Source organism: Saccopteryx leptura, chromosome 2, assembly GCF_036850995.1.
Source record: "Saccopteryx leptura isolate mSacLep1 chromosome 2, mSacLep1_pri_phased_curated, whole genome shotgun sequence".
NCBI classification, from domain to species: domain Eukaryota; kingdom Metazoa; phylum Chordata; class Mammalia; order Chiroptera; family Emballonuridae; genus Saccopteryx; species Saccopteryx leptura.
In genome coordinates, this window is record NC_089504.1 from 224,863,670 (window position 1) to 224,887,570 (window position 23,901).

The 23,901-nt window shown below is 39.0% G+C and overlaps 1 protein-coding gene and 1 pseudogene across 8 annotated transcripts in view; both read right to left on the reverse strand.

Moving 5' to 3' along the window:
• SON (SON DNA and RNA binding protein) overlaps window positions 1–23,901 on the reverse strand; it is a 32,683-nt gene that overhangs the window by 3,739 nt on the left and 5,043 nt on the right. For 2 of the 8 annotated variants that reach the window (XM_066370279.1, XM_066370280.1), the window contains exons 3-9: window positions 17,315–23,230; window positions 15,152–15,312; window positions 13,087–13,233; window positions 12,733–12,921; window positions 5,825–5,935; window positions 4,530–4,646; window positions 129–276 (exon numbers count right to left, since the gene is read on the reverse strand). In XM_066370279.1, the coding sequence (XP_066226376.1) occupies window positions 129–276; window positions 4,530–4,646; window positions 5,825–5,935; window positions 12,733–12,921; window positions 13,087–13,233; window positions 15,152–15,312; window positions 17,315–23,230 (6,789 nt within the window). The other 6 variants (XR_010749338.1, XR_010749337.1, XM_066370281.1 and 3 more) reach the window with 6 other exon arrangements.
• On the reverse strand, window positions 2,012–2,184 carry LOC136396303 (U2 spliceosomal RNA; annotated as a pseudogene).

The following is a 23,901-nucleotide window of genomic DNA, read 5'->3' on the forward strand; positions in this document are numbered from 1 at the left end:
GAGCTATAGACAAACAGCTGTATAGCAGAAGTGCCTCTAATTCAAGGATCAAACATCAAAAGAATGAAGGTATAATAAACCCCAAACAATAAAAAAGGTATGATAAACATTCCCCTTAAACTTGTTACCTTTTCGGTCAGTCTTAAAATCAACTAGGATAGGTTCCTTATTTCCTTCTTTGTTTTTTCCTAATCCTTCTCCTTCTCTCCAGCCCATTTTTCTCATCAAAACGGCTCCCATTCCTCCAGTTACTGGGGCTGCTCTTAAGAACTGATCCTATCCAAAAAGAAAGGTAAAATGTCCCCATTTCAGAGTTAGAATTTGACTGTAAACTCAGTGTAACTTAAAAAAAATCTTATTTACTTCTAGATCTGTTATAGTTATTATAGTAAGTAAATTTAAATGCTTCTTATACATACTGTAGTGTGTATGTTCTAATTGTTTCCACATTAATAAAATAGTATTTTGAAAATCACGTAAGGCAAATAAATGGCAGTTTTAAAACAGTGGCCCTCATGCCCCCTCCAAAAAAAAAAAAAATTAGAACACTCCTGTTTTCGTCCACTATTTAGGTTCACTGGTATCTCTTCTTAGCTTGCAAAATAAAAAGAAGGCAATGTTAAAACAGTCATTAATTGTCCCAGGTGTACCTAGTTAATAAATAAAAGCCCAGAAATCATTTAGAAATAATTTGGACACTGAAGCAGCATACTTTTATCACCCAAAGTTTTCTTCCCATTCTACCATAAAGCAAGTATAAACATTTTACTTAGAAAATCCCTATGAAGCAAAAAGATAGCTCTTTAAGTCAATTTATACAATAAATGGAAGACAATCACATAAAATACCCTGTAATTATTCCAAACTGAATTTGAATTCCTTTAAAACCTAAGCTTGATGTTAAAAGACTTTTAAAAAACTCCTTAAACGATTACATACCTAGGCCTCGGTAGCAGCAGTGTTGTGAATAGTAGGGCTGGCACTGACCGGGGCAAGAAGACAGCTACAAGGATTTGGCCCTGAAACAAGTTTCCATACAGAGGGGTGAAAGTTCACAGGTTATTCTGTGAACAGTCATCTCTCTTGTATCCAACCCACTGAACCATAATTTCCATCAAAGCAGCAAAGCACTTAATGTCATAAGATGCACTAGTAAATACATTAGCATGGTAAACAGTGGATTATTTTCACACATTAAGAAATACGTAATGCCTCTAAGGGCGTCCATGTACATATGTAAATACTACTGAATTCTACTGATGATCTTTATGGCCATTGAAAAAGATTTTTATGACATAACATCTCCAAGTCACTTTTATTTTCCCTTATTAAGTTTTAGATTTACATTCTCTAGCAAATATATAGAAGTCATTAACTTATCAACAGAGGAGGTAAAAAATGTTGGTAAATCTAGAAATAGTATGCATTAATTATTTTCCTGTATTGGTAAGTTAATATCAAATTTCTTAAATCTTGTTTTTTCACAGCAGTAAAACTGTAATATTATTTTCCCCCAGCTTTTTAATTATGTGCTAAGGAGAAAACATGCCAATGATCTGTGTGATTAGACATTAAGTTCAACAAGGTGCTCTGATGGAAGGAGGCAGCTGTGGAGGTAAAAACATACCCCTGGTTCAGTTCCTTATTTGGTGCAGGCCATGCAGTGTTGATGTATTGAGAAAAGTTAGCTGATGCTTGGATATCAACTGCCTTGTTGCTATACGCCTAGAATGACTTTTACTTACTTCCAGGTTCATCCGCCCCTCTTTTCCAGGAAACACGCCTAAAAAAAAGGGCAACTGTGCAGAGTAGAATACAAGTCCCCAAATAACCCAGGTTTCCAAGCCTTGTTTTCATTCTCTAGTATCTTCATCTGTGTCTCTACCCCAGTGTGTATACAGTTCACCAAAAAGCTGATAGTCTAGTGAGACTACAGTAGTCAACAATATTTATCATATCCAAATCATTCTATTCCAAAAAACAAAGGTTCTTTTAATCAAGAACCTTTTTTAAATGTTTTACTGACCAAAAAAAAAAAAAAAAAGATAAACTCCCCTTTTTAATCTAAGAATATACTGCAACAAACCAAAAATGTGTTAAGGGAAATGTTGGCATTTGAAGTGGTCTTTAAACCAACAGAAACAGATACTACTCTTGATATTAGCCAAAAGGCTGAGAGGCAATCAAGTGGTTTTTAACATGTAAAGAGGGTACCAGGCAAGGCAAGAAAAGCCAAATAAATGATTTGAAAATTTTTCAAAACACAACTATTTTTGTTTGACAGTGAAGATAAATGTTCAATTTTCTGTGGCCTAATAAGTCTTTCAAATGCTCTAATTTTATAAATAAAATGTTCCTTCCTTAATTTTAGCAACAAATATTCAAGTAATATACAAATACATGTTTTCCTGAAAGCACTGCTTTCTTCAGTAATTACTTAAAAATTTGGTCAGATGAATACACACCTTCATCTTATGGTAATTTATCAGAATGATTTATAATTAAAATTATATAAAATAGTTAAAAATCAACTGCCTACAACACTGAAAAAATTTTTTTAAATTAAGTTTACAGGGAACCAACTGAATCTGTAAAAGATTCATTTTTTAAAAAAATTAACATGATATTTAGAAGTATGTTTAGAAGCATTACAAATCAGCACTTCATTATACAAATCTAGACTAAAATTTTGCAATGGGATCAATATTCAAAAGTTTCTAACTAGAAATGTACATGACTAATTATTATGTGCCTAAACAATCCATATAAACTTCAGTTCTCACTTCCTGGAATATTGGATACTCAGCTTCAAAAGTAAATAGTATTAGTCTTAAAGATTTAAAATTGATAAAGAAATAGATGTACATTTATAATTCTTCCCACTGAGATGAAAGTCTTTTTCAACTACTACATGAATAACTTTCAAATTTGAAAGATGAATATAAAAAAGTTTATAATATAATTAATCCAAAGTTAATTCAAATTTAAAAATATTTTGCTGGATTCTCATCTTTTTTCTAACACCAACCCCCTAATAAACTACTTAAGTTATAATTTTTTAATGAATCTGTGTGTTCAACATACATATATTAAGAGTGCATATTCCCCCCCAAATGGCAGGCAAAGTGAGAGTATGTTTCATATTAATTTGTTAATGAGGATTCATCAGAGATAATGCTATCACAAAACTGGAATAAATGTTATGAGATTAAAAGGTCCAAAGCAACCAAAATCTCATTTTTTTTCAGAAGTCAGCTCATTCACTGGCACTCATGGTAACTATCTATAGGCACCCATCACATTGCTGATTACCACCCTGAGAGGCAGGAATAAGGAAGGACTTGTCTTCATATGACACTTGGAGATCGAATTCCACGTAATTACTTGCCCATGATCACAAAAGGAGTCAGGAGTACAGCGGGATAAAGAAACCTTCCCCATCCATTAGACCACGCAGCCTCCCAGTTTCAGCACTGCTATGGTGCCCGTCCGTACTCCTGAAACAAATCCCCACCACCCATCCAAGAAAGCCACGTCCCTTCACCAGAACACATTTCTCCAGAAAGCCCTTCTTAACCACCTAAGACTCCCCCAACAATGAGGCAGCCGTAGGTGGAGTTCACAGGTCTCATTGCAGGAATCTGAAACCAGGAGCACCTACATCTTCACAGCACGAGGCGTCCGTCCTCTCCCTTGAATTTAGGTCTCATATATCCTGTTTGGTTCATGAGATCAGTGGTTCTCAAATTGAGCCTGTGGACCACCAAAGGCCGCCAGGGCCTAAATGGTGGTCCACAGATAGTATTCTCCATCCCCATCACCCCCCTACACCCTTCAGCAATGCCCACCCCACGATCCAACATCCTCCCCCAGCCTTCCAAGTCCCACGGCAGAATCACCACATGCAGTGCTAATACTGGGCCTCCCAACCACTTGCTGTAACAAACAGCTAACAACCACAGGGATCTGAGCCTGAAGATCACAAGAGGGGTGAGGAATAGGGACCAAGGGAGCTTATAGGAGGGTGCAGGCAATAAGGCAGGGGAAAGAGGGCAGAAAATAGAGGAATGGAAAATTAGGGTGGTAGAGGGCTCTTGGGGGCAGTGATCCACCAAAAATAAACCTGCAATAAAGTATCCCATGAGAAAAAAACTTGAGAACCACTACTTTGAAATCTTAAGATTAGTAGTCCAACAGGAACTGTGGAAATTTTGAACAGCACCTGAGACACATTGTGAACATTTATAACACAGTTTAAAAAGGCCACCCCCCAAAGACCAGTAGCAGCAAAAATAAAAATAACCTCAGAATATAAACCGAGTGACTCTTGAGCCATATTTATACATTGGCCATTGTCTCATGAATCCAGTCCATCTTCAGTGTCCATCCTGGAGTATATACACACAGCAAATTTACACATGAACTTTGGTTACAGTCACTGCCCGTTGCGTGCATTTTAATAAAACACTTTCTAAAAAATTTTAACTTTCTACTTGAACACTTTCGTATATGCATCAAGTTGTGTGTACCTTTTTAATCCAGGCTTGGGCACCAGTATTGGCTAACTGTTCTTGTGTCAGAACCTGTACTCCCGTACTTCCTGTGAACTGGCCAGGAATTGAGTTTAGCTGAGCCCACGCATCAATCTGAAGAAAAGAAAATGACTCAATTAACTCAGTAAAATTACTTCTCTAGTTAAAAGGCTACTGGTGTTAGCAATTAATTTCACTAAATGAAATAGTTTACTTAGTTCCTGAAAAGGTCAATAGGCTTAAACATTCCATTTTTAAGACCATACACTGATTTGGTATGTATTTAAAATTGTTTTACTAGCCCTGGCTGGATAGCTCAGTTGGTTGGAGCATCATCCTGAAGCACAGAGGTTACTGGTTCATTTGATCCCTGTTCGGGCACATATAATACATATTGATGTTCCTTCTCTCCCTCTCTCTAAAAATCAATAGAATGAACATTAAAAATTTGTTTTCCTAAACATTTTAAAGAAGCACTTGAACAGTCGATAAATCCCATTAATAACATGATTTGAGATAAATCTCTTAACTAAAAAGCAAAATAGCTTTCACACTTACTCTTCAAAATATCACAAGGATATATGATAAATATAAAGAGCTCATATGGGGGCAAAGGATCCCTGCCATCCTGCTCATGTATCTCTAATCAATGCCACGACACCGAGTTTTTAATGACTTTCTTTGAAGTATTATAAATGCAAAATAAATTCAAGAGAAATACAGTAAATTGTTCACTCAAACTCATACAACTCTCTCATTTAGTAGTTTTGTGACCTTGGACATCACTTAACCACTCTTTACCTCAGTTTCCTTAGCTGGAAAGCAGAAACTCATAAATACTACCTACATCTCACAGACCTACATGGGCAACTAACTACCTATTTGTAATTTTATTTCCTCATGAAACGGCTCCTGTCACATAGTACACAAGAGACATTTACTGAATCAAAGACGAGGCCCCAAAACATTTTCCTTTAAAATAAACTAATCTACATGACCCTGGCTAGGTATTTCAGTTGGTTAGTGTCACCCCGATACACAAAGATTGCAGGTTAGATCCTCAGTCAGCGTAAGTACAAAAATCAGTCAATGAATGCAAAAAGAGAACAGATAGATGTTTCTCTCTTCTCTCACTAAAATCAATAAACATTAAAGTCAATAAAAATATCTTTCAAAAAGAAGCTAATTATTTCCTCGGGTTTCCAAGAACCTACATTTTAGCAGCCCACAGAATCTGCTTATGCCACAACAATCTAGGTTAGTGAAAATTTAGACGTTAAAACTGTACATACCCGTTCTTGAGCTCGATTTAACATGCTCATGGCTTCAAGATCAAATGCATTCTCACTGAGTCTTTTCTGAGCAAGTGCCCGCTCACTCATTGCTGTAGAGATATCCACAGGCTAAGAAAGAAAACATAATTATCTCAAATTATAATAGAACCCCTAAATCCTGAAGAGTGCTCTTATCTTTCATTGCCGCTACATGTAAAAAACAAGTCATATAGATTAACAATCTCTTAAAAAGAAGACTTAAAAAGGTAAAATAACCTTGGGAAGTAGATAGGATTTTCAGGTAAGTTACAAAGTTATCAAAGGAAGCAAAATCTGACTGAATTCTTATTTCCTACTTTATCAAATTCAATCAAAAAATTCCATGAAAAACTTTTAAATCTCCAGCCTTCACTAACGCGTCTTTTGCAGTAAACTGAGAATTTTTACCTATTTCTTAAGTATTAACTTTATACTCATTAGCATGTTTTCATTTTACCCTACTTATTAGTATAACTTTCCGAAGCAATAAGGTTCTTCAATAAGCTAGCAGAAAACCACTGTTATGTCAATGTTCTCTCTTTGTCCTCATCTGCAGATATTTTCACCTTGCAGTTTTTCAGATAGTTTGTGTTCTGAAGAATTCAATTTCATCAAAGAATATATTCCCTACTAAATAAATGAATCTTTTGTTTTCAGTTTATGTTCATTTATGACCAGCTAAAATATTTCTATGGGGGTAAATAAAATACTTAAAAGTGAAATGTTTGAAATGTCTCAGGTCCTCGTTTTCAAAGTTCATCCTCTACCTGTAAAAGCCTTATGCTAAGGGACTTAAATCGTTTAATTTTTAAAAATGTTTCATAATGCCCAGCAAAATTCTTCAGGGTAACCTTGAGAGCAAATTCCCAATGTGTCAGGTTTATGGAAGGCTGAACCACAGAAGGAATAATCTATCAAGTGAGTATCTGACGTTTTTTGTTCTAACATTAAGAACTCAAGCAGATTTGTATCAACTCACCAATTCTTAACACTTGTTTTTTTCTAACACAACATAACCCATTAATATTTTCTAGTTATTTCACCGAAGAAAATTCAAATGAATTTCTATGACATGGGAAAGTCCCTATATTCCTATACAAAAAATAATTAGTAAGCACTGCATGGCTTTCAAATGAATTTCTATGACATAGGAAAGTCCCTATATTCCTATACAAAGAATGATTAGTAAGCACTGCATGGCTATGACAGTCAAGTAAGTTAACAGCTAACAAATTTAAGGAGCTAAGTAAAGGCTACCTGTAATTTGACTTTAAACTGTGTACAAAAGACTTTCAAAACAAAACCTATATAGTAGAGAAGGGTACCTGACATGAGAGAATGATTCCATCTCATGCATAAGGATTACTAAGCTTTCTTTTCCTAACTTCAGAACCCCTAAATACTTCTCTCTCTTGCTCAATCACCTAATATTCCTTTAACAAAATTAAAAATTTTCTTAGAGTACCACAAAATATATTTTTTATCTGTACCGTCTTAAAATGAAAAATTAAACTGAATTCATTCATATTATTAAACTACTTATAGATCTCATGTTAATTTCTTAGTCAACTTAATAAATTATCCATACTAATTAGAGTATTTCCAGGGCCTGTAAGAAAGTCAGACTAACACACTAAAAAACTTTTCATATGTTCACTCTTCATTTTTATTATACTTCTGACTGCTGGAGCTTCCTGGTCAGAATTTACATTCCTTTGGCCTTAGATGTTTCCTAAAACTCTCAAGTAGGAATATTGATAGAATCTTGAAAGGCCCACCAAATATACTTCAAGTACTATTCATTATCCTTGCCAGAATTTGGATTTCATAGTTGTCCTATCTGTTAGGGTGCTAGGGTATAGGTAATAGGTTTTTATTCTAAAAGTCTAAACTCAGGAGATACTGGGGACAAGGTGTCTACCAACCATTCCGAAGCCCTGAACCCCAATTTCCAACTATAAATTAGCCACAAAAATATAATTAAGATAGCTCTGAAACTCCCAACTTGTCTAGAATAAAATTAATCCTTCCCAACTGGAAAGTAAATAATATACCTATCTGTGAATTCATCTTTCTGAAGACATTTTATATCTTCATACATTTTTCTCTTTACGCCTTTATCTAGAAAGCAGGTAACCTAATGCTTCATTACTTATGCCCAGTATGAAGCTTCTTTCAAATTTCAGCAATACTTTGTTAAATTCACATCTCACTCTGAAAAGAACTTTAACCTTGATTAATATAAAATTTACTGAATATAAATTTACTTTAGATAATTTAACTATTAATTTCATATTCCTACTTTTTTAAAGGTGAAGAAATGTACTCAATGGATCAGGATTATCCTAACCTCTTAAGGACCCTTACGAGTTTGTATCAAAAAGCATGTTTCCGGGTTTTCAAGATAATTCAGGTATACAGTAATGCAAAAAAAGCCAACTAGATAATGCCCAAAGCATTAATATTCAAGAACTAGGCCACATGTTATGTATCAGTATAGAATCAGTTGTCTTTTACAGCAACATTGTCTGAAGAAATTTTCTACAGTGATAGCCAATGAATGCTTGAAATGTGGCTAGTGCAATTAAGGAACTGATTTTTCAGTGACTAGTGACTTCTATATTGGAGTATACAACTACATACAGTACATAGCACACTATCTTTACAGTGGAGCTTTAGAGCCTCAACTACCTTCTAATGTTGCTCAGAAACAGGAATGTATGAAAGGTGCCAGAATGATGTAAAAGAGCCCTTCTAAAAAATAAAGGAGAAAAAAACTCTTAAATCCTATAGAATACTATTATTGAGTGGTTACTAACAAGTTTTGTTCCCACTGATACATTATAGACATTATCTAAAGTATAATTATGATTGTGTAATAAGTTTCTAGGTTTTATAAATGAGAGAAATGTTTGATTTCCTTCTCCCTAGGACTTGTTCTAAAAGGTGAAATCTCACATTAAAATCTGTCCAAGTTATTTCATCTTTCTACTTTAGCAACACAATAGATTACTACTTCTTCTATAACCTAAAAAAGTGTCAGGAATAGTAAAATACAAAACATAATTATCATGACACGTGCATTTCAGGGCCTTATAGTTATAATCATGTACATTCTTTACCTTCCTCACTTTAAAAAATCCTTCTAAGTCAATTTATTTCCCCCTTTTGTTAACCCAACTGTTTATATAGATAGCAAAAGTATCTGAAGTACTTCTTAAAGAGACAAAGGAGCTAAAACAATGTAATAAAAATTATTTTCTACACAGGAATGAATTTTATGTATCCTAAATTGAAACATTATAAAAGAAAAAATTTAATTATATTGAAACTAAAGAAAAAATATTTCCTATATATAAAACATAACTCTAAAACACTTATTTAGCAAAAATTAATACAAAGGTTCTCACAAAATAAAATGACAATTACAAAAATAAAAGCCACAATATAGAATGTCTCAGCTATTAATGTGTCTGATTGGTTTTAACAAGTGAATTATGAATCTTTTCATCACATAAACTAATCTAGTGCAGCTCTTAGGTTGTTACACATTAATCTAAATGAATTATAAAAGAAAAATAAACAGGTAACCTACTAAATGGTTTAAGGAAATTCAGTGTTAATAATCACCTAGGAAAATCTAAGGAGAGAAAGGATAACAAGGCTGTACTTACATTCTAGTATGCTAGGAACTATGTGTTCAATTTCCAATTGAAATTTTCATCTTGCCCCAAGAACTTAGCTAAAAACTTTATACATTTTGCACTTCTAAACATTAAGACTTTAGCTCCATGGGTATGTGGGAATATTTATCAGTAACAAAAACCGAGTATATAGCCTGAGATCAAGATTATTCTCACCTGTAACCAATCACTAGACCTTAATGGAGAGCTACTCTGGACCTCTACAACACTTATGTTTGATAGTAAACCCAAGAAAGTTTTATCAGATTACATTTAACTCTTCTACCCAATAAGCCTTTGCTAACTTTATTATCAAGAATTGATGCCCCCACGGACAATTTTTTAAATATTAGTTTTCAAACCTTTTTTATTTCATTGCTTATAAATCAAATCCATACAAACATGGTCAAACTGAAGTCACTCCTTTACTGTGGATGGTGCTGGCTGGCTGCTTCCTAAGAGGTGCCTTGGCAGTAGAGCACACAATCTGATGAGTTGATAATCCATAAAAAATGAATTTACGTTGATCCATCCGTGTCTATCCACGCATGTCAAAGAGCACTCATGTGCAAGACAATTGGTGGGATTAAGGATTAGAGCAAAACTGAGATCAAATCTGTGACCTTTGCCTAAATGTTTTATGCTCAAAATTAAAGAACCACAAAATCCATTTGACATTTATTAAAATGAAAAGACAATAGGTAAAAATAATTAAAATACTATTCAGTTAAAATATTGACTTTAAAGAACTTTCCTTTTACACTATAAAGCCTTTATTTGAACCCCTGACAGGGAATCAAAAGGATCAATGCTTGCATCAAGTCACCAACAGTCTCCCACAAACATTGGTATATATAACATCTTTAAAATAGAGTAAATTTATAAGATACAGCTAAATAACTAGAAGTTTTAACATTTTATGTGAACATTTCCTTTAGCTGTTTGTTATTGCCACATAAAAGTACAGAGACCTGAGGAAAAACAATATCCTGACCCTTTTCCTCCTAAACCTTTTGGGATGTTTTGCTTAAAATTAAGCTATATAATTGTCTAATTTTCTAAGAAACTAGCTTACAGAGTTCTGGTATCAAAGAGTCGGATATATCCTCCCAAAGGTGAAATGTGCTTCATTTATTTGGCTTTAAGAATAGTTTTGTCTTCCACTTTAATAAAACAGTCCTTTACTTATTATAAAATTTGAATATCCACCTTTTCCTCCTGGCATTTCTTTGGAGTAATTCCTCTCAACTTTTAAACTCTGACAACCACTTGATGACAAGACTGAGGTACTCCTCCCCTACGTTAAGATTAAAATTGGCTGAGTATTAAATCTTAAATATAAACATATATAAACTCAGTCCACAAGAAATGGTCACAGGAATCACTAAGCACTTAAAATAGTTATGGTCACTATCTTCTAGGAAAACCCCTTGGAATTTTGCAGTATTTCTAGGGCTTCGTTCCATTGGAAAATTTTCTTTACATAATCTACCTACCAAGCTTTTCCTAACTCTGTTAAATGCGTAATTTGCAAGAAATTACTAAAAGCATATGTATCAGAACTTTAAGTAAAGTCTGTTCATCCCTCTTATCATGGTTTATATTCAGCTACAAGATTTAAGTCAGTTGCAAATATCAGTGACCCTTTCCCTGTTCAGATGCACAGGTAGCCGGTTTTGGGGATTAGCAACTGAGATACTCACTAAAATACTGTCCAAACTAGATATCCCCACCTCACTGCTGATAACATAACTTGCTTCAGGTGTTGAGCCTAATGTCAACACTGATCATCACCCATGACTCTAAGTTGCACTGGCTAGTTTCATGTCCAACCAGCTTCACTATATACAACTTGCTCTTTTTTAAAATGCGACAGGTCAAAAAACCACACACACACAGTGAAAATGTCACCTGTGAATAGCTCAGGGGAAAAAATACTATCAAAAGGTTTCTGATTTGGGTTCTGTTCACTTTCTGACTTTATAAACCAGATTTATTTATAATATTAGAAGTGTTTAGTGGAAGATGATCATATGGCCAATAAACGGAACCTGAAAGTGAAGAGTACAGGTCTCTCTGACCTACATACCCCAGAAATGCAAGAAAAGGAAGTGGGAAAGAAGTCCCACTTTGTAAGGGCATCAGCTATCTAATCCAGTCCTTGGACAAATGTCTGGGCTTTGGAAATGAAGGGCAAGAGGTGATGACTAGTCTATGGTATTTTTAAAACTCCCACCCCCACCCCTAGTAAGTCTCCACCCTCCCAATCCCCCAAGCGTGATTTTGCACAACAAGTTAAATAAAAGTAAACTGTTTATTAAAAGATACAGCAAAGGTACAGATACAGAGATACATACAAAGATACAGATATATATATATATTTACATATATATACAGTCTTGCTGTTTTCATGTGCACTATATTTAGCAGCACATTGTTTAATCAGGCGGCATTTTAATGGGGATGTTTTGACACTTGGAGTTATTACTGCGTCATTTTGACAAGATACAACTATAGCCTCGTGAAAATTTCAAGGTATGAATTCCACTTCTCCAACTTTCAATAGTAGCAAAGAGGGAAAGGAGAAGGGAAATGGAGTACACCAAGGCTGAGCATTAGGTTAAACACAAGAATTCAATAGGGCCAAGGTAGCACAGGGAAGAGAAAATGATTAAAATCAAGGCTATCTGACAACCCAGAGAAACAGTAAGAAATCATTATTTAAGGGCAATGGGCTATGTATCCAAAATGCTCACATCAGCCTACAATGACCTTTTCCAATCCACTTCTTGTGTTGAACCTGAGGATCTGCCTCTCTCCGCTCAATCCCTCCGCCCAGTAAATTTGCTACCACCAAAATCTAGAGCTATAAAGCCTTGAAGCAAAACGGGAAGCTAAGTAGTTGTACCTTGGGCTACCTTCCCACAAGTGCAAAGAGGGCCCAATGTTGGGTAGGGATGTGACAACACTGTTCTCTGCAATTCGATGCTTTTCACTTTGTGGCTTGGTCCCACAAAGTGAATTGCATCGAGTTACTGTCAAATGAGAAGCTGCGGGCTGTTTCATCTGTCGTTTAACCCGGCCCTGCCGTTTACCCCGGCCCTAAGAAGAGTGAAACAGAATCCAAATCAGATATAAAGTAACAATAAAATGGCAGATTCAGGTATAAAAAAAGGAAAAATACATAATATTCCTCTTACTTACCTCGGAGGGCAAATTGCTGCTGAAAACATTATCATCATCTTTGTTTTCTTCACCATTTTTCTCTACAGGAACCCACTCTCCATAAACACTATCTGCTTCTTTCTTTCGATGTTGAGATCCAGAGGACACAGGAAATTCTTTTGTTAATGTTACCTGGCTTTTTGGAGGAGTTGGCTTTGCTGCAGCAATCTAAAAAAATAAAGTTTATTAATTTTCAACAGTCTGAAAATGCTTTTGTTCATTATTTATCAGTACTTAATTAAAAAATTAATTACTAAATCACATGTGAGTCTTATTTAAATAGTTGCATAAATTGTGCTGTTTTATCAATCCATAAACACAAATAATACTCACATTCAGATTGAAAAAAATGGGTTTAGGTTCACTGAGTTTAAAGGGGTGATGATAAAAAGGAGGTTCCTCTTCCTCTTCATCTGACACGTGAGGCTTATTCACTATCACATCATCATCTTCTTTACTCTGTGCAATCTGTTTACATTTCTTAAAAAGCAAACACAAACAAGATAAATCTTACACTTTAGGTAAAAAAATAACAGGTAACTTCTTAAAAGAATGAAAACTGAACAAAACCAACTTTCAAAACTAAAGCAAGATTAATGACAGATTATAGATAAATAACTTGGCTTATCACTATTATTTAAACACACTCTAGCTAGTCAGTCAGTCAACAACATTTATTGAGCACCTACTATGTGCAGAGCACTGTACTGGGCACTGTCCAGGGAATACAAAAAAAGTAGAAGACATGGTCCCTGCTCTCAAGGAGCTTACAATCTAGTTTGAGACAATACATACACGTGAAATTGAGGAACGCTTTTACAGAGCAAAACAAGTAACAAGTGCAAACTGATATAATACAAACCAAGTACGTAAGTGCTGAGAGAACAAAAGCTTGAGAGAAAACAGAATCAGGGAGAATTTGATAATCAAGGGATAGTCCTTGAAAAATTCTAAGCCAGATTTTCATAGTTGAGAACAAGGATTAGCAGGGAAAGAAAAAGAAAGTGATCCTAGTCAGGTGATGGTAAAAAGTGAGAAGAAACTTATTAAAAGGGACAAGAGGGCTAAAGATGAGGGTAAAAATATATAGGGAAACACTAAGTGTTCAGAGGTTTTGGATAGGAGTTTGGGTTTGATAAGCAAACAACAGAAGCCTTTACTAGGTCCTTAAATTAAAAAATAAAGTTGTAATTTATACTGTAATAAATCTAAGTGATGAAACATTAAGAAACTTTATGACCCCCAAAGGTATGGTAATATAAAAGATTTGAAATATTGCAATTGGGTTAGATAGTAATGTCTCTCCATAAGTCTTGTGGGTTAAGTCTCTTAAAGACCTAGAACTCAAGAATGGAAAATAAGGCATGATGGAGAGGGTGTAACTGATGAGGTCTGACACATAAAGCAAAGTCAATTCCTTCCTGAAAAGCAAAGGAACAGACTCCATTACCTGGCTTTATATAAAAAGATCAGAGTAAATTTGGGTGAACTTATCTCTTTACAAGCAAAAATTTTTCACATCCATTATCAATTGAAAATATTACAATAGGATAAAAAGCTCATTTAGCCAAAAACACCAAGTATACTAAGCTTGTAACCAAGGGGAACAGAATATATTGACAGTGGCAGGCTGGCATAAGGCTAGCCAATAGCAAGTTTCAATATATGAAACAGTGTATTTCTGGATCCTAGCAGCAACATTTCAGCGTTCCCCGCCTCCCCCCCCCCCCCGCCCCAAACAAACAAATAATATTAATAAAACAAAGCCAAAAAAGAAGCCTCAATTGAAAAGATCAAATTCTTAAGAACAAAAATAAGTGTGTTTAAAATATATGTTACTGCCAAAACCCGAACCGCAAGGAAGAACTGATAATGGCCGGCCATTATCACCAATGGCTGGTACCAAACAGCCAAAACCCGAAATGTTGAGGCGAAAGAAGTTCCTTTCAGGCAATGGCCAGCTATTCTCATTAATTTCCAAGCTCCGGTGGCAAAAGATCATGTCTGAAGATTGTCTGTGTCTTTGCGTATATGCAGTACACTCGTGGCGATCAGTGAACACGTCGTGAATGGAAACGAAACTGTAGGCGAGCTTCTGCGTGTTGCTCACTCAACACCTCCTCCATTCAAACGAACCGTCCCACTCCTCAGTCAGTTTGGCTTCTAAAACTGGAAAGCAAAAGTAATGGGAAGTAACTTTTAGCTAGCGGAGCTTAGCCATCCCGGATAATGGCCTGCTAAACAGAGCTTCTGCCGCTGCCACACCTGTATTTCGGGTTTTGGCCACTCGGTGCCAGCCATTATCAGTTCAGCCCACAATTCGGGTTTTGGCACGCTCCAGAGTCAACATCACTGGAATAATCCATTTAAGAATGAAAACAAATTCTGTCTAGCTTACCTCAGTTAGTTCTTCAATAGTAGCTCCTCCTGACTTTTTAGCAACTTTCTCTTCTATTGTAGGTGGAGGTGCAGGTTTTAGGTTTGGCGGCAAAGGAACACCAGCCTTAGCACACATGGCAGCTGCATTAGCTTTGGCTATTTCAAGTAATTGAGCCTTATCTGTAAAAGGAAAAATATAAGCAGTTTTCCTAAAATGCTATACATCTTGTATTAACTAAAGTTTTAGATGCTAACAAAATTGAAGACATCAATTTTCTGCCCCAATGTACAGCTGTGACCAAATCACTCTTTGGCTCAAAGTTTTTAAAAGAATGCCTCCTATTTAAAGAATTAAGTCCACTTTTAGCTTCCTATAGAACACAGCTAAATTATACAACTCTTATGATCACCTTGCCACACTCTTAAGACACACACCTGCCAAATCCTACTATATTTTCCAAAATTATCTTGCTCTTAAATAACGTTCCTTTTCATCTTTGACATTTTAAATCACCCTTTGAGCCCAAGTGTCATGTTTTCTAACAAGTCTTAAGCCAGAATTTAACACACCTACACCAGTACTTACAGCAATTGTAACGTGCTGCTTTTTGACAGTTTTACCATTTCGTAAAGGAGATATACATGAATTATATTCATGTCTCCTCTACTAACTTATAATCACTTCAGAAAATTATACACTTCCTCTGCTCTGAATAAGAACTGAACGTGGCCCTGGCCAGTTGGTCCACTGGACAGAGCGTTGGCCCAATGTGCAAACGTCCCAGATTTGATTCCCGATCAGGACACACATGAAAAGCAACCATTGGCTTCTCTTCCCCTCTCTCTCTCCCTTCTCTCTTTCCGCCTCTTACAACCAGTGGCTCCACTGGTTAAAATGTTGGCCCTGGGCGCTAAGGATGGCTCGGATGATTCGAGCATCGGCCCCAGACAGAGGTTGCCGGGTGGATCCTGGTCAGGGCACATGAGAAAATCTATCACCCCTTCTCTGACTTTAAAAAAAAACTAAATGCAAAAATCTTTTGTTGAATTGAATGTTTTCTTATTGTTCTGTTAGTCTTTTTGTTTAGTCGACACTGACTTGGAAATGTCCCAAGTACTAGGATAACAAATTATCTAGTATTTCTTGTAGGTAGTCATGAATTATCCAACAAGCTTTAATCACCTTTAAAATCAAGGGAAATTAGAGCACTTTAGTTGTAAAGGAAGGCAGATTATTAAAATTGCTTTCATAAGTTTCACTTTATTTTGCCAGTTATCACCTAACCAGGAAAATAACTCCCTACATACGAATTCCCTCCTCACTTTCATTACCTATTATATCAAACATTTAACAGTCCTCTATTGCCACTTTAAAACCTGTAGCTTATTTTTTTTAAAATGATGTTAATTTTAGATTTATTTGCAAGGATTTATGTTGGAATGCATAAAATAACAATCTGAGCATATACTACTGTTGTCTTCTACTTTCCATTTTTAGTTATGGAAGATGGTTCAAACAAAACATTCAAGTACGGACACATCTGGGGTTCTAAGCTCTAAAGCAGGTTTTCTTTTTCTTTTTTAAAAGCCTATAGCACTCAGTATTTCCCAGGTGGCCTCCTATCCAAATATTAACCAGGCCCGGCCCTACTTAGTTTGAGAGCAGATGAGTTCCTCGCATTCATGGTAGTATAGCCATGGACCCTGGTGGAGGCCTCCTTAAAAGCCCCCAGAGCCTATGTCTTGCTTCCAGGCCCCTCACCACATGGCCCCCACAAACAGGTCTTTTTAACTCAAATTACAAATGTATTTATTCATCCCTACATTTCCTAAACACCAACTAATCTAACTATAAAAATGTAAAGAGGGTCCTAACTGAGTGGTTCAATGGATAGAGTGTCGTCCCTGAGCTTGCTCTCAGGTTCTATCCCTGGTCAGGACACATATAAGAAACAATCAAGGAATGCAAAACTAAATGGAACTAAATCAAACAAGTTGATGTTTCTCTCCTTTCTCCCTCCCCCTCTCCCTCATAAATCAATGGAAAAAAATTTTTTTAAATTAGAGAAACATTTATCCTAAACCAAGAACCCAAAGTATTCCATTTGACTCAAAAAATTAGAAAAAACTCAGATTTCATTCATTTTTCATAACACTATCATTAAGTTTTAAAATGACTCACTCAAATCTGTCAGACGTTTAGGTGATCTGCCTCTTTCCGAAGACCGTGATCGTTTGCGGCGGAGGGGAGATCTGCTAAACCTTCTTCTCAAGGGTGTTCGTGATCGCCTTAACCTGACTGGTGATATACTGAAGCTTCGTCTTCTCACCACAGACCTTGATCTTCTCCGTCGGCTCGGGGTGCGACTCCGTCGGCTCGGGGTGCGGCTCCGTCGACTCGGGGTGCGGCTCCGTCGACTCGGGGTGCGGCTCCGCCTGCTTGGAGAAATGCTAAAGCTCCTTCTCCCCACAGATCTAGATCTTCTTCGACGACTCGGAGTGTGACTACGACTTCGCCGACTAGGGGTGCGACTTCGAGCTCTAACAGTTTTCCGGTTATCCCTGGAGCTTGATCTTTTTCTTTTTCTTTCCCTGGACTTGGATCTGTGCTTCGGAGATCTTTTGCGCTTCTCTTTTGATACAGATCTCCTTCCTCTAGACTTTGATCTTGACCTGCTGCTCCTCCTCCTGCGTCTTGAACGTGACCGTGAACGTGTTTGAGAGCGATGAGACTTGGACTTAGATGATCTCTTCCTTGCCCTAGAACGAGATTCACTGGTACGCTTGCGTGATTTGTGTTCAGAAGACTTAGACCGCTTACTTCGAGATCTTAACGAAGAGTCTCTTTTCTTCTCTTTTTCACCTTTATCTCGGTTCTTATTTTTCTTGCTTTTCTCATGTGTGTCCTTAACTTTTACAAAAATTTCATAATCATCTTTTTCCTCTGAAGAAGACTCAGAAGCCCTTTCTGGTATATTAATTACAACTGGACTGGCAGCAGATTTGTCACGTTCAACTTCACTTGCAAGTAAAGGTCCTTCAATACCAGCTCTGAGGTTTGTAAGACGTTCCATGTCCTTAGGAAGTAATGGTCTTACTAAATCTGCTTCATTAATATCATCAATATTTGCAGAAATTCCAGATTCAGACAATATCTCTTTATTAGGGAGAGGTACTTCTTTATCTCCACTACTTTCTTTAGGGCTGAGCACAACTGCTAATGTCTGGTCACTCTCTTTTGTAGGTAATGGTCCTTCTACATCATTACCAATAAAGTTATTAGATAATAAATCAAGATGAATGTCTTTAGCAGGCAAAGGTCCCTCTATGTCAGTCTCACTACCACCACTGGGGCTGGTGGAAATTACCATGTCATGTTCAGTATCTTGAGTAGTTAAAGATACTTCATCATATTTACTAATTGAACTGAGAGCAGATGTTGTCACAAATTCAATAACCTTACTAGGTCCCATTATATCAGATTCAAGAGCAAGGGGACCAGTAGGAGATACAGTTCCTCCCTCATCAGCTTCACTAACACTAGGGCAAGTATCCAATACTGTGCATTGTTTAGTCTCATTAATGGGCAAAATTTTCTCTTCACTAATTTCACCACCAGCAACAATGCTGGCAGCAGACACTGTGCTATGTTCTATCTCTTTAGCTATTAAGTAATTATTTATATCATGGTCTCTATTTATACCATGTTCACTTTTATAAGAGTCATTCTTCACATGTCCTTCAGCATGTGGCTCTTCATCTGAATGCATGGGAACCTCCTGCATGCCATGCTCTGGAACAAGACTTTGATTATCAGATATCAAGCTAATTCCTTTTACAACACTAGACTTCAGCATCCCTGGTGAAGACTCTAAAACCATCTCAGCTGATATTTGAGTCTGCTCTGAGAGAGTGACATCAGGTTCTGAAACTGTCACTGTGGGTTCTTGGACAGAAACAGATGATTCTGGAATAATGTAAGGTTGAGGGACCAACACTGCTGGTTCCAGGACAGGCATAGCAGCCTCTGGAGCAGAAACAACTGGCACAGGGATGGTTACGTGCTCTGGCTCAACCAAGGCCAGAGGCTCCAGGACAGCCTCAGCTGGTGGCCCTGGTATAGCCACAGCAGGTGGCCCAGGGACAGTCATAGCCAGGGACTCTGGGACAGCTTCAGCTGGGGGCTCCAGGACAGCTTCGGCTGGGGGCTCCGGGACAGCTTCAGCTGGGGGCTCTGGGACAGCTTCAGCTGGGGGCTCCGGGACAGCTTCAGCCGGGGGCTCCGGGACAGTCTCGGCCAGGGGCTCCGGGAGAGCAACCAAAGGTACCTCTGAGACCACCATGGCTGACAAGTCCAGAGTGCTCTGCGATGGCTCTGGAATAGTTACTGCAGGCTCAGGGAGGGGCACAGATATCCCTGACACAATGTGTCCTGAAGCACTCATGGAATCAAAGGTTTCTGCTGTCTCTGACATAATAGAAGACTCTGATGGTTCAGCTGACATGGGAGTTTCGGATACCACATAAGTCACTGGTCTCTCTGGAACAATTTCATGCTCTTCTGCTACTGCAGCAGACTCTATAGGTGTTGATGCAACTAAAGACTCAGGCTCCGGTGGTAGCTCTGGAACAGTTACTGCAGCCTCTGAGGCTAACATTGAAGGATCCGATGCTGACACTGGATAATTAGCAGGCACTATCGAAGGCTCTGAGATCTCATTTTGACTCACAGGAGGTTCAGGCAGAGATACAGCCTCTTCAGGAGGTAATGCTGACACCTCAGTTGGCCAAGTATTTTCAGCTGTTAATGCTGACTGCTCAGTGGGTAATGCTGGGCCCTCCGGTGGTTCCTCGGGAGGCAATGGTGGTGTCATTGGTGGCTCTTCAGGTGGCAATGGTGGCATTGTTGGAGGCTCTTCAGGGGGCAAGGGTGGCACCATATATGCCTCTGAATACGTATCAGTATAAGAATCGGTGTAAGAATCAGCTGCCATAGACATCATTGAACGATCAGCAGTGTAAGATGACATCATAGTTCGGTCAGCTGCAGAGTACGATGACATCATAGACCGGTCAGCAGTAGAGTATGACGACATCATAGACCGGTCGGCACCCATTGACATCATTGATCGGTCAGCCATTGGGGACATCATGGAACGCTCATAAGCTGACATCATGGAGCGCTCGTAAGCTGACATCATGGAGCGCTCAGCCATAGGGGACATCATAGAGCGCTCATACGCAGACATCATAGAGCGTTCATAGGCTGACATCATAGAACGCTCAGCCATAGGGGACATCATAGACCGCTCATAAGACATCATAGAACGTTCATAAGATGACATCATGGAACGTTCTGCAGCATAGGACATCATCATAGAACGTCTAGATGCTAACATCAGGGGTCTAGGTGCTAATCTATATGGCCTGGGGGCTACCCTATAGGATCTGGGTGCTATCCTATAAGGTCTAGGTGACATCCTATAGGGATCAGGAGTTAGTCTGTAGGGATCATGGCCTAATCTATAAGGGTCTTGCCCTAACCTGTAGGCATCATGACCTAGTCTATAAGGGTCATGACCTAACCTGTAAGGATCCTGAGCTAACCTGTAAGGATCCTGAGCTAACCTATAGGGATCAGGAGATTTTGAACCCAACATAGAAGAATCTTGAGTACTAGACGCTAACATCTGGGCATCCATGCTGCCAGAAGCTAACATCTGGGCATCCATGGTGCCGGAAGCTAACATCTGAGAGTCCATAGTGCCAGATGCTAACATCTGGGAGTCCATAGAACTAGTTGCTAACATCTGGGAATCCATGGTGCTGGTTGCTAACATCTGGGAGTCCATGGAACTGGTGGCTAACATCTGGGAGTCCATGGAGCTGGTGGCTAACATCTGGGAGTCCATGGAGCTGGTGGCTAACATCTGCGAGTCCATGGAGCTGGTGGCTAACATCTGCGAGTCCATGGAGCTGGTGGCTAACATCTGGGAGTCCATGGAGCTGGTGGCTAACATCTGGGAGTCCATGGAGCTGGTGGCTAACATCTGGGAGTCCATGGAGCTGGTGGCTAACATCTGGGATTCCATGGAGCTGGTGGCTAACATCTGGGAGTCCATGGTGTTGGACGCTAGCATCTGGGAGTCCATGGTGTTGGATGCTAGCATTTGGGAGTCCATGCTGTTGGACGCTAACATATGGGTCTCCATGGTGTTAGAAGCTAACATATGGGATTCTTGGGCCATCAAGGGATCCACTCCTACTGTTATAGACGTCTCCCCCACTAATGTAGTAGGCAGCTCCTGTGCTACCGTATTATATGATTCCAGCGCTGTCGTCGAGGGCACCTCCAGGGACTGCGACACGGTCATCGTTGACAGCTCCGTTGTTGTCACCACAGACTGAACAGAGATCTCCAGCGCCACAGTTGCCACAGGCTGCCCAGGCAACTCTGGCGCCCCGGGCTGCCCCGGCAACTCCAGAACCCCTGTTGCCAGAGGCTGCCCCAAAAGCTCCAGTGCTCCAGCTGCCCCAGACTGCCCCGAGAACTCCAGTGCCCCAGTTGCCATGAGCTGCCCAGGCAACTCCAGAGCCCCAGTTGCCACAGGCTGCCCAGACAACTCCAGCGCCCTAGTTGCCGAAGGCAGCCCTGGCAACTCCGGCACCCCAGTCACCGAAGGCTGCCCTGGCAACTCCAGTGCTGTTGTTGCCACTGGCTGCCCTGGCAACTCCAGCACCATCGCTGCCTCAGACTGCCCCAGCAACGCTGTTGCCGTTGTCACCTCAGGCTGCCCAGGATGCTCCACCGTTGTCATTCGCACAGGCTGCTCCAACTCTGTCGTCGCCGCAGGTTGCTCGGTCAACTCCATTGCTACTGTTACCACAGGCTGCCCTGGCAACTCCTGTGCCATCACAGGTGGCTCTGGTACCTCCTGTGGTGGCTCCAACCCCATGAATGGAGCTGGAAGCCCTGGCAACTCCTGCGACAACTGTGGCACTGATGTCACTGAGGGCCCCGGCAACTCAGGCACTGTTGTCGCAGGGGGCCCTAGCAACTCAGGCACTGGGGTAGAAGGGGGCCCTGGCAACTCTAGCACCGGGGTAGCAGAGGGCCCAGGTAACTCCGACACTGGAGTCACAGGGGGCCCCTGCAACTCCGGCATGGAGGTCGCAGGTGGCCCCGGCAACTCCACCGCTGAGGCCACCGACGACTCCGGCAACTCCAATGTGGACTTGGGCAGCTCCAGCAACTCCTGCGATCTTGTCATGGATGAATCTGCAGTCTCCGATGGTACTTCTACAGGCTGCTCAGGCAATCCTAGTACTTCAGTTGCAGAAGACTCTGGAAAATCGATTGTTGTTGATGTGCTTGGCTCAGAGTGTACCTCAGTAGGTGTCTCTGATGCTATTACATGGGTTTCTGATGGCTCTAGCACTTTTACTACTGGAGGCTCTAACATGATCTTTGATGGCTCTGGAGGTGTGCTCTCCAAAGACTGCAGCACAGACTTCATCTGACATTCCGCTGACATTGTTACCACTGGCTCAGACGACTTTAGCACTACTGTTGTAGTAAGCACTGGTGCTGTTGAAAAAGAATCCACCAGAATCTTTGTCATAGGTGGCATGGGTGGTTCCAGCATTACTGCCACAGGCTGCTCTGACTGCACAGAGATTACTGATGTAGATGCAACTGACAGATCTATAGTTTTTGAATCTAGCTTCAGAGTCTCCAAGGTGTATGGCTGTGATACCTCCATCGATACTATAGGAGGTTCTACAACAACTGCAGGAGTTTCACTGGTCTCAGATAGCCCAAATGCTCTTACAGAATGTTCCAGTGCCATTGCTGAAGATTCAGACTCAAACTTCAAAAAGGAATCTGATTCTAAGTCCATGTTCTCTTCATCAGGGGATTTAGGCTTTGATTCAGATTCCTCTGGTTGTCTTTTATATTTTTTTTCCTTTTCTTTCTTCTTTTTCTTCTTTTTATTTTTGTGCTTTTTATGCTTCTTTGACTTTTTGGTGGGAACTTCATCAGTAGGGTCTGTTTGAACAGACACACACCTACTTTTTCTGGAGGCCTCCTTCAAGTCTGAAATTCAGAAAAATTAATTTTAATTTGTCAAACCTTCCTCAAAGTAGATTTTGATAAATGATATAAGCCAAGATTTACACTCCATGTTAATATACCACAGTGTAACACTTCTTGTTAAATAAAATGTTACCAAACTACTTTTCATAAACCAATGATCTAAAGCAGGGGACCCCAAACTGCAGCCCCCTGAGGCCATTTATCTGGCCCCGCCGCACTTTCAGAAGGGGCACCTCTTTCATTGGTGGTCAGTGAGAGGAGCATAGTTCCCATTGAAATACTGGTCAGTCTGTTGATTTAAATTTACTTGTTCTTTATTTTAAATATTGTATTTGTTCCCGTTTTGTTTTTTTACTTTAAAATAAGATATGTGCAGTGTGCATAGGGATTTGTTCATAGTTTTTTTTTATAGTCCGGCCCTCCAAAGGTCTGAGGGACAATGAACTGGCCCCCTATGTAAAAAGTTTGGGGACCCCTGATCTAAAGACTAACACTTTTCCAATACTTGTACAACTAAAGCCTGGGTGAAAAATAAGTTCTTAGTGTATTAACAAAAACTTTTAGAATTACATTAAAATGTGTTTCAACTAAATTCATTTAAAACAATTATTTTCTGCAGCTCTCAAATTATAGCAAACTACTTTAAACTGCACTTATAGATAACTCTCTTT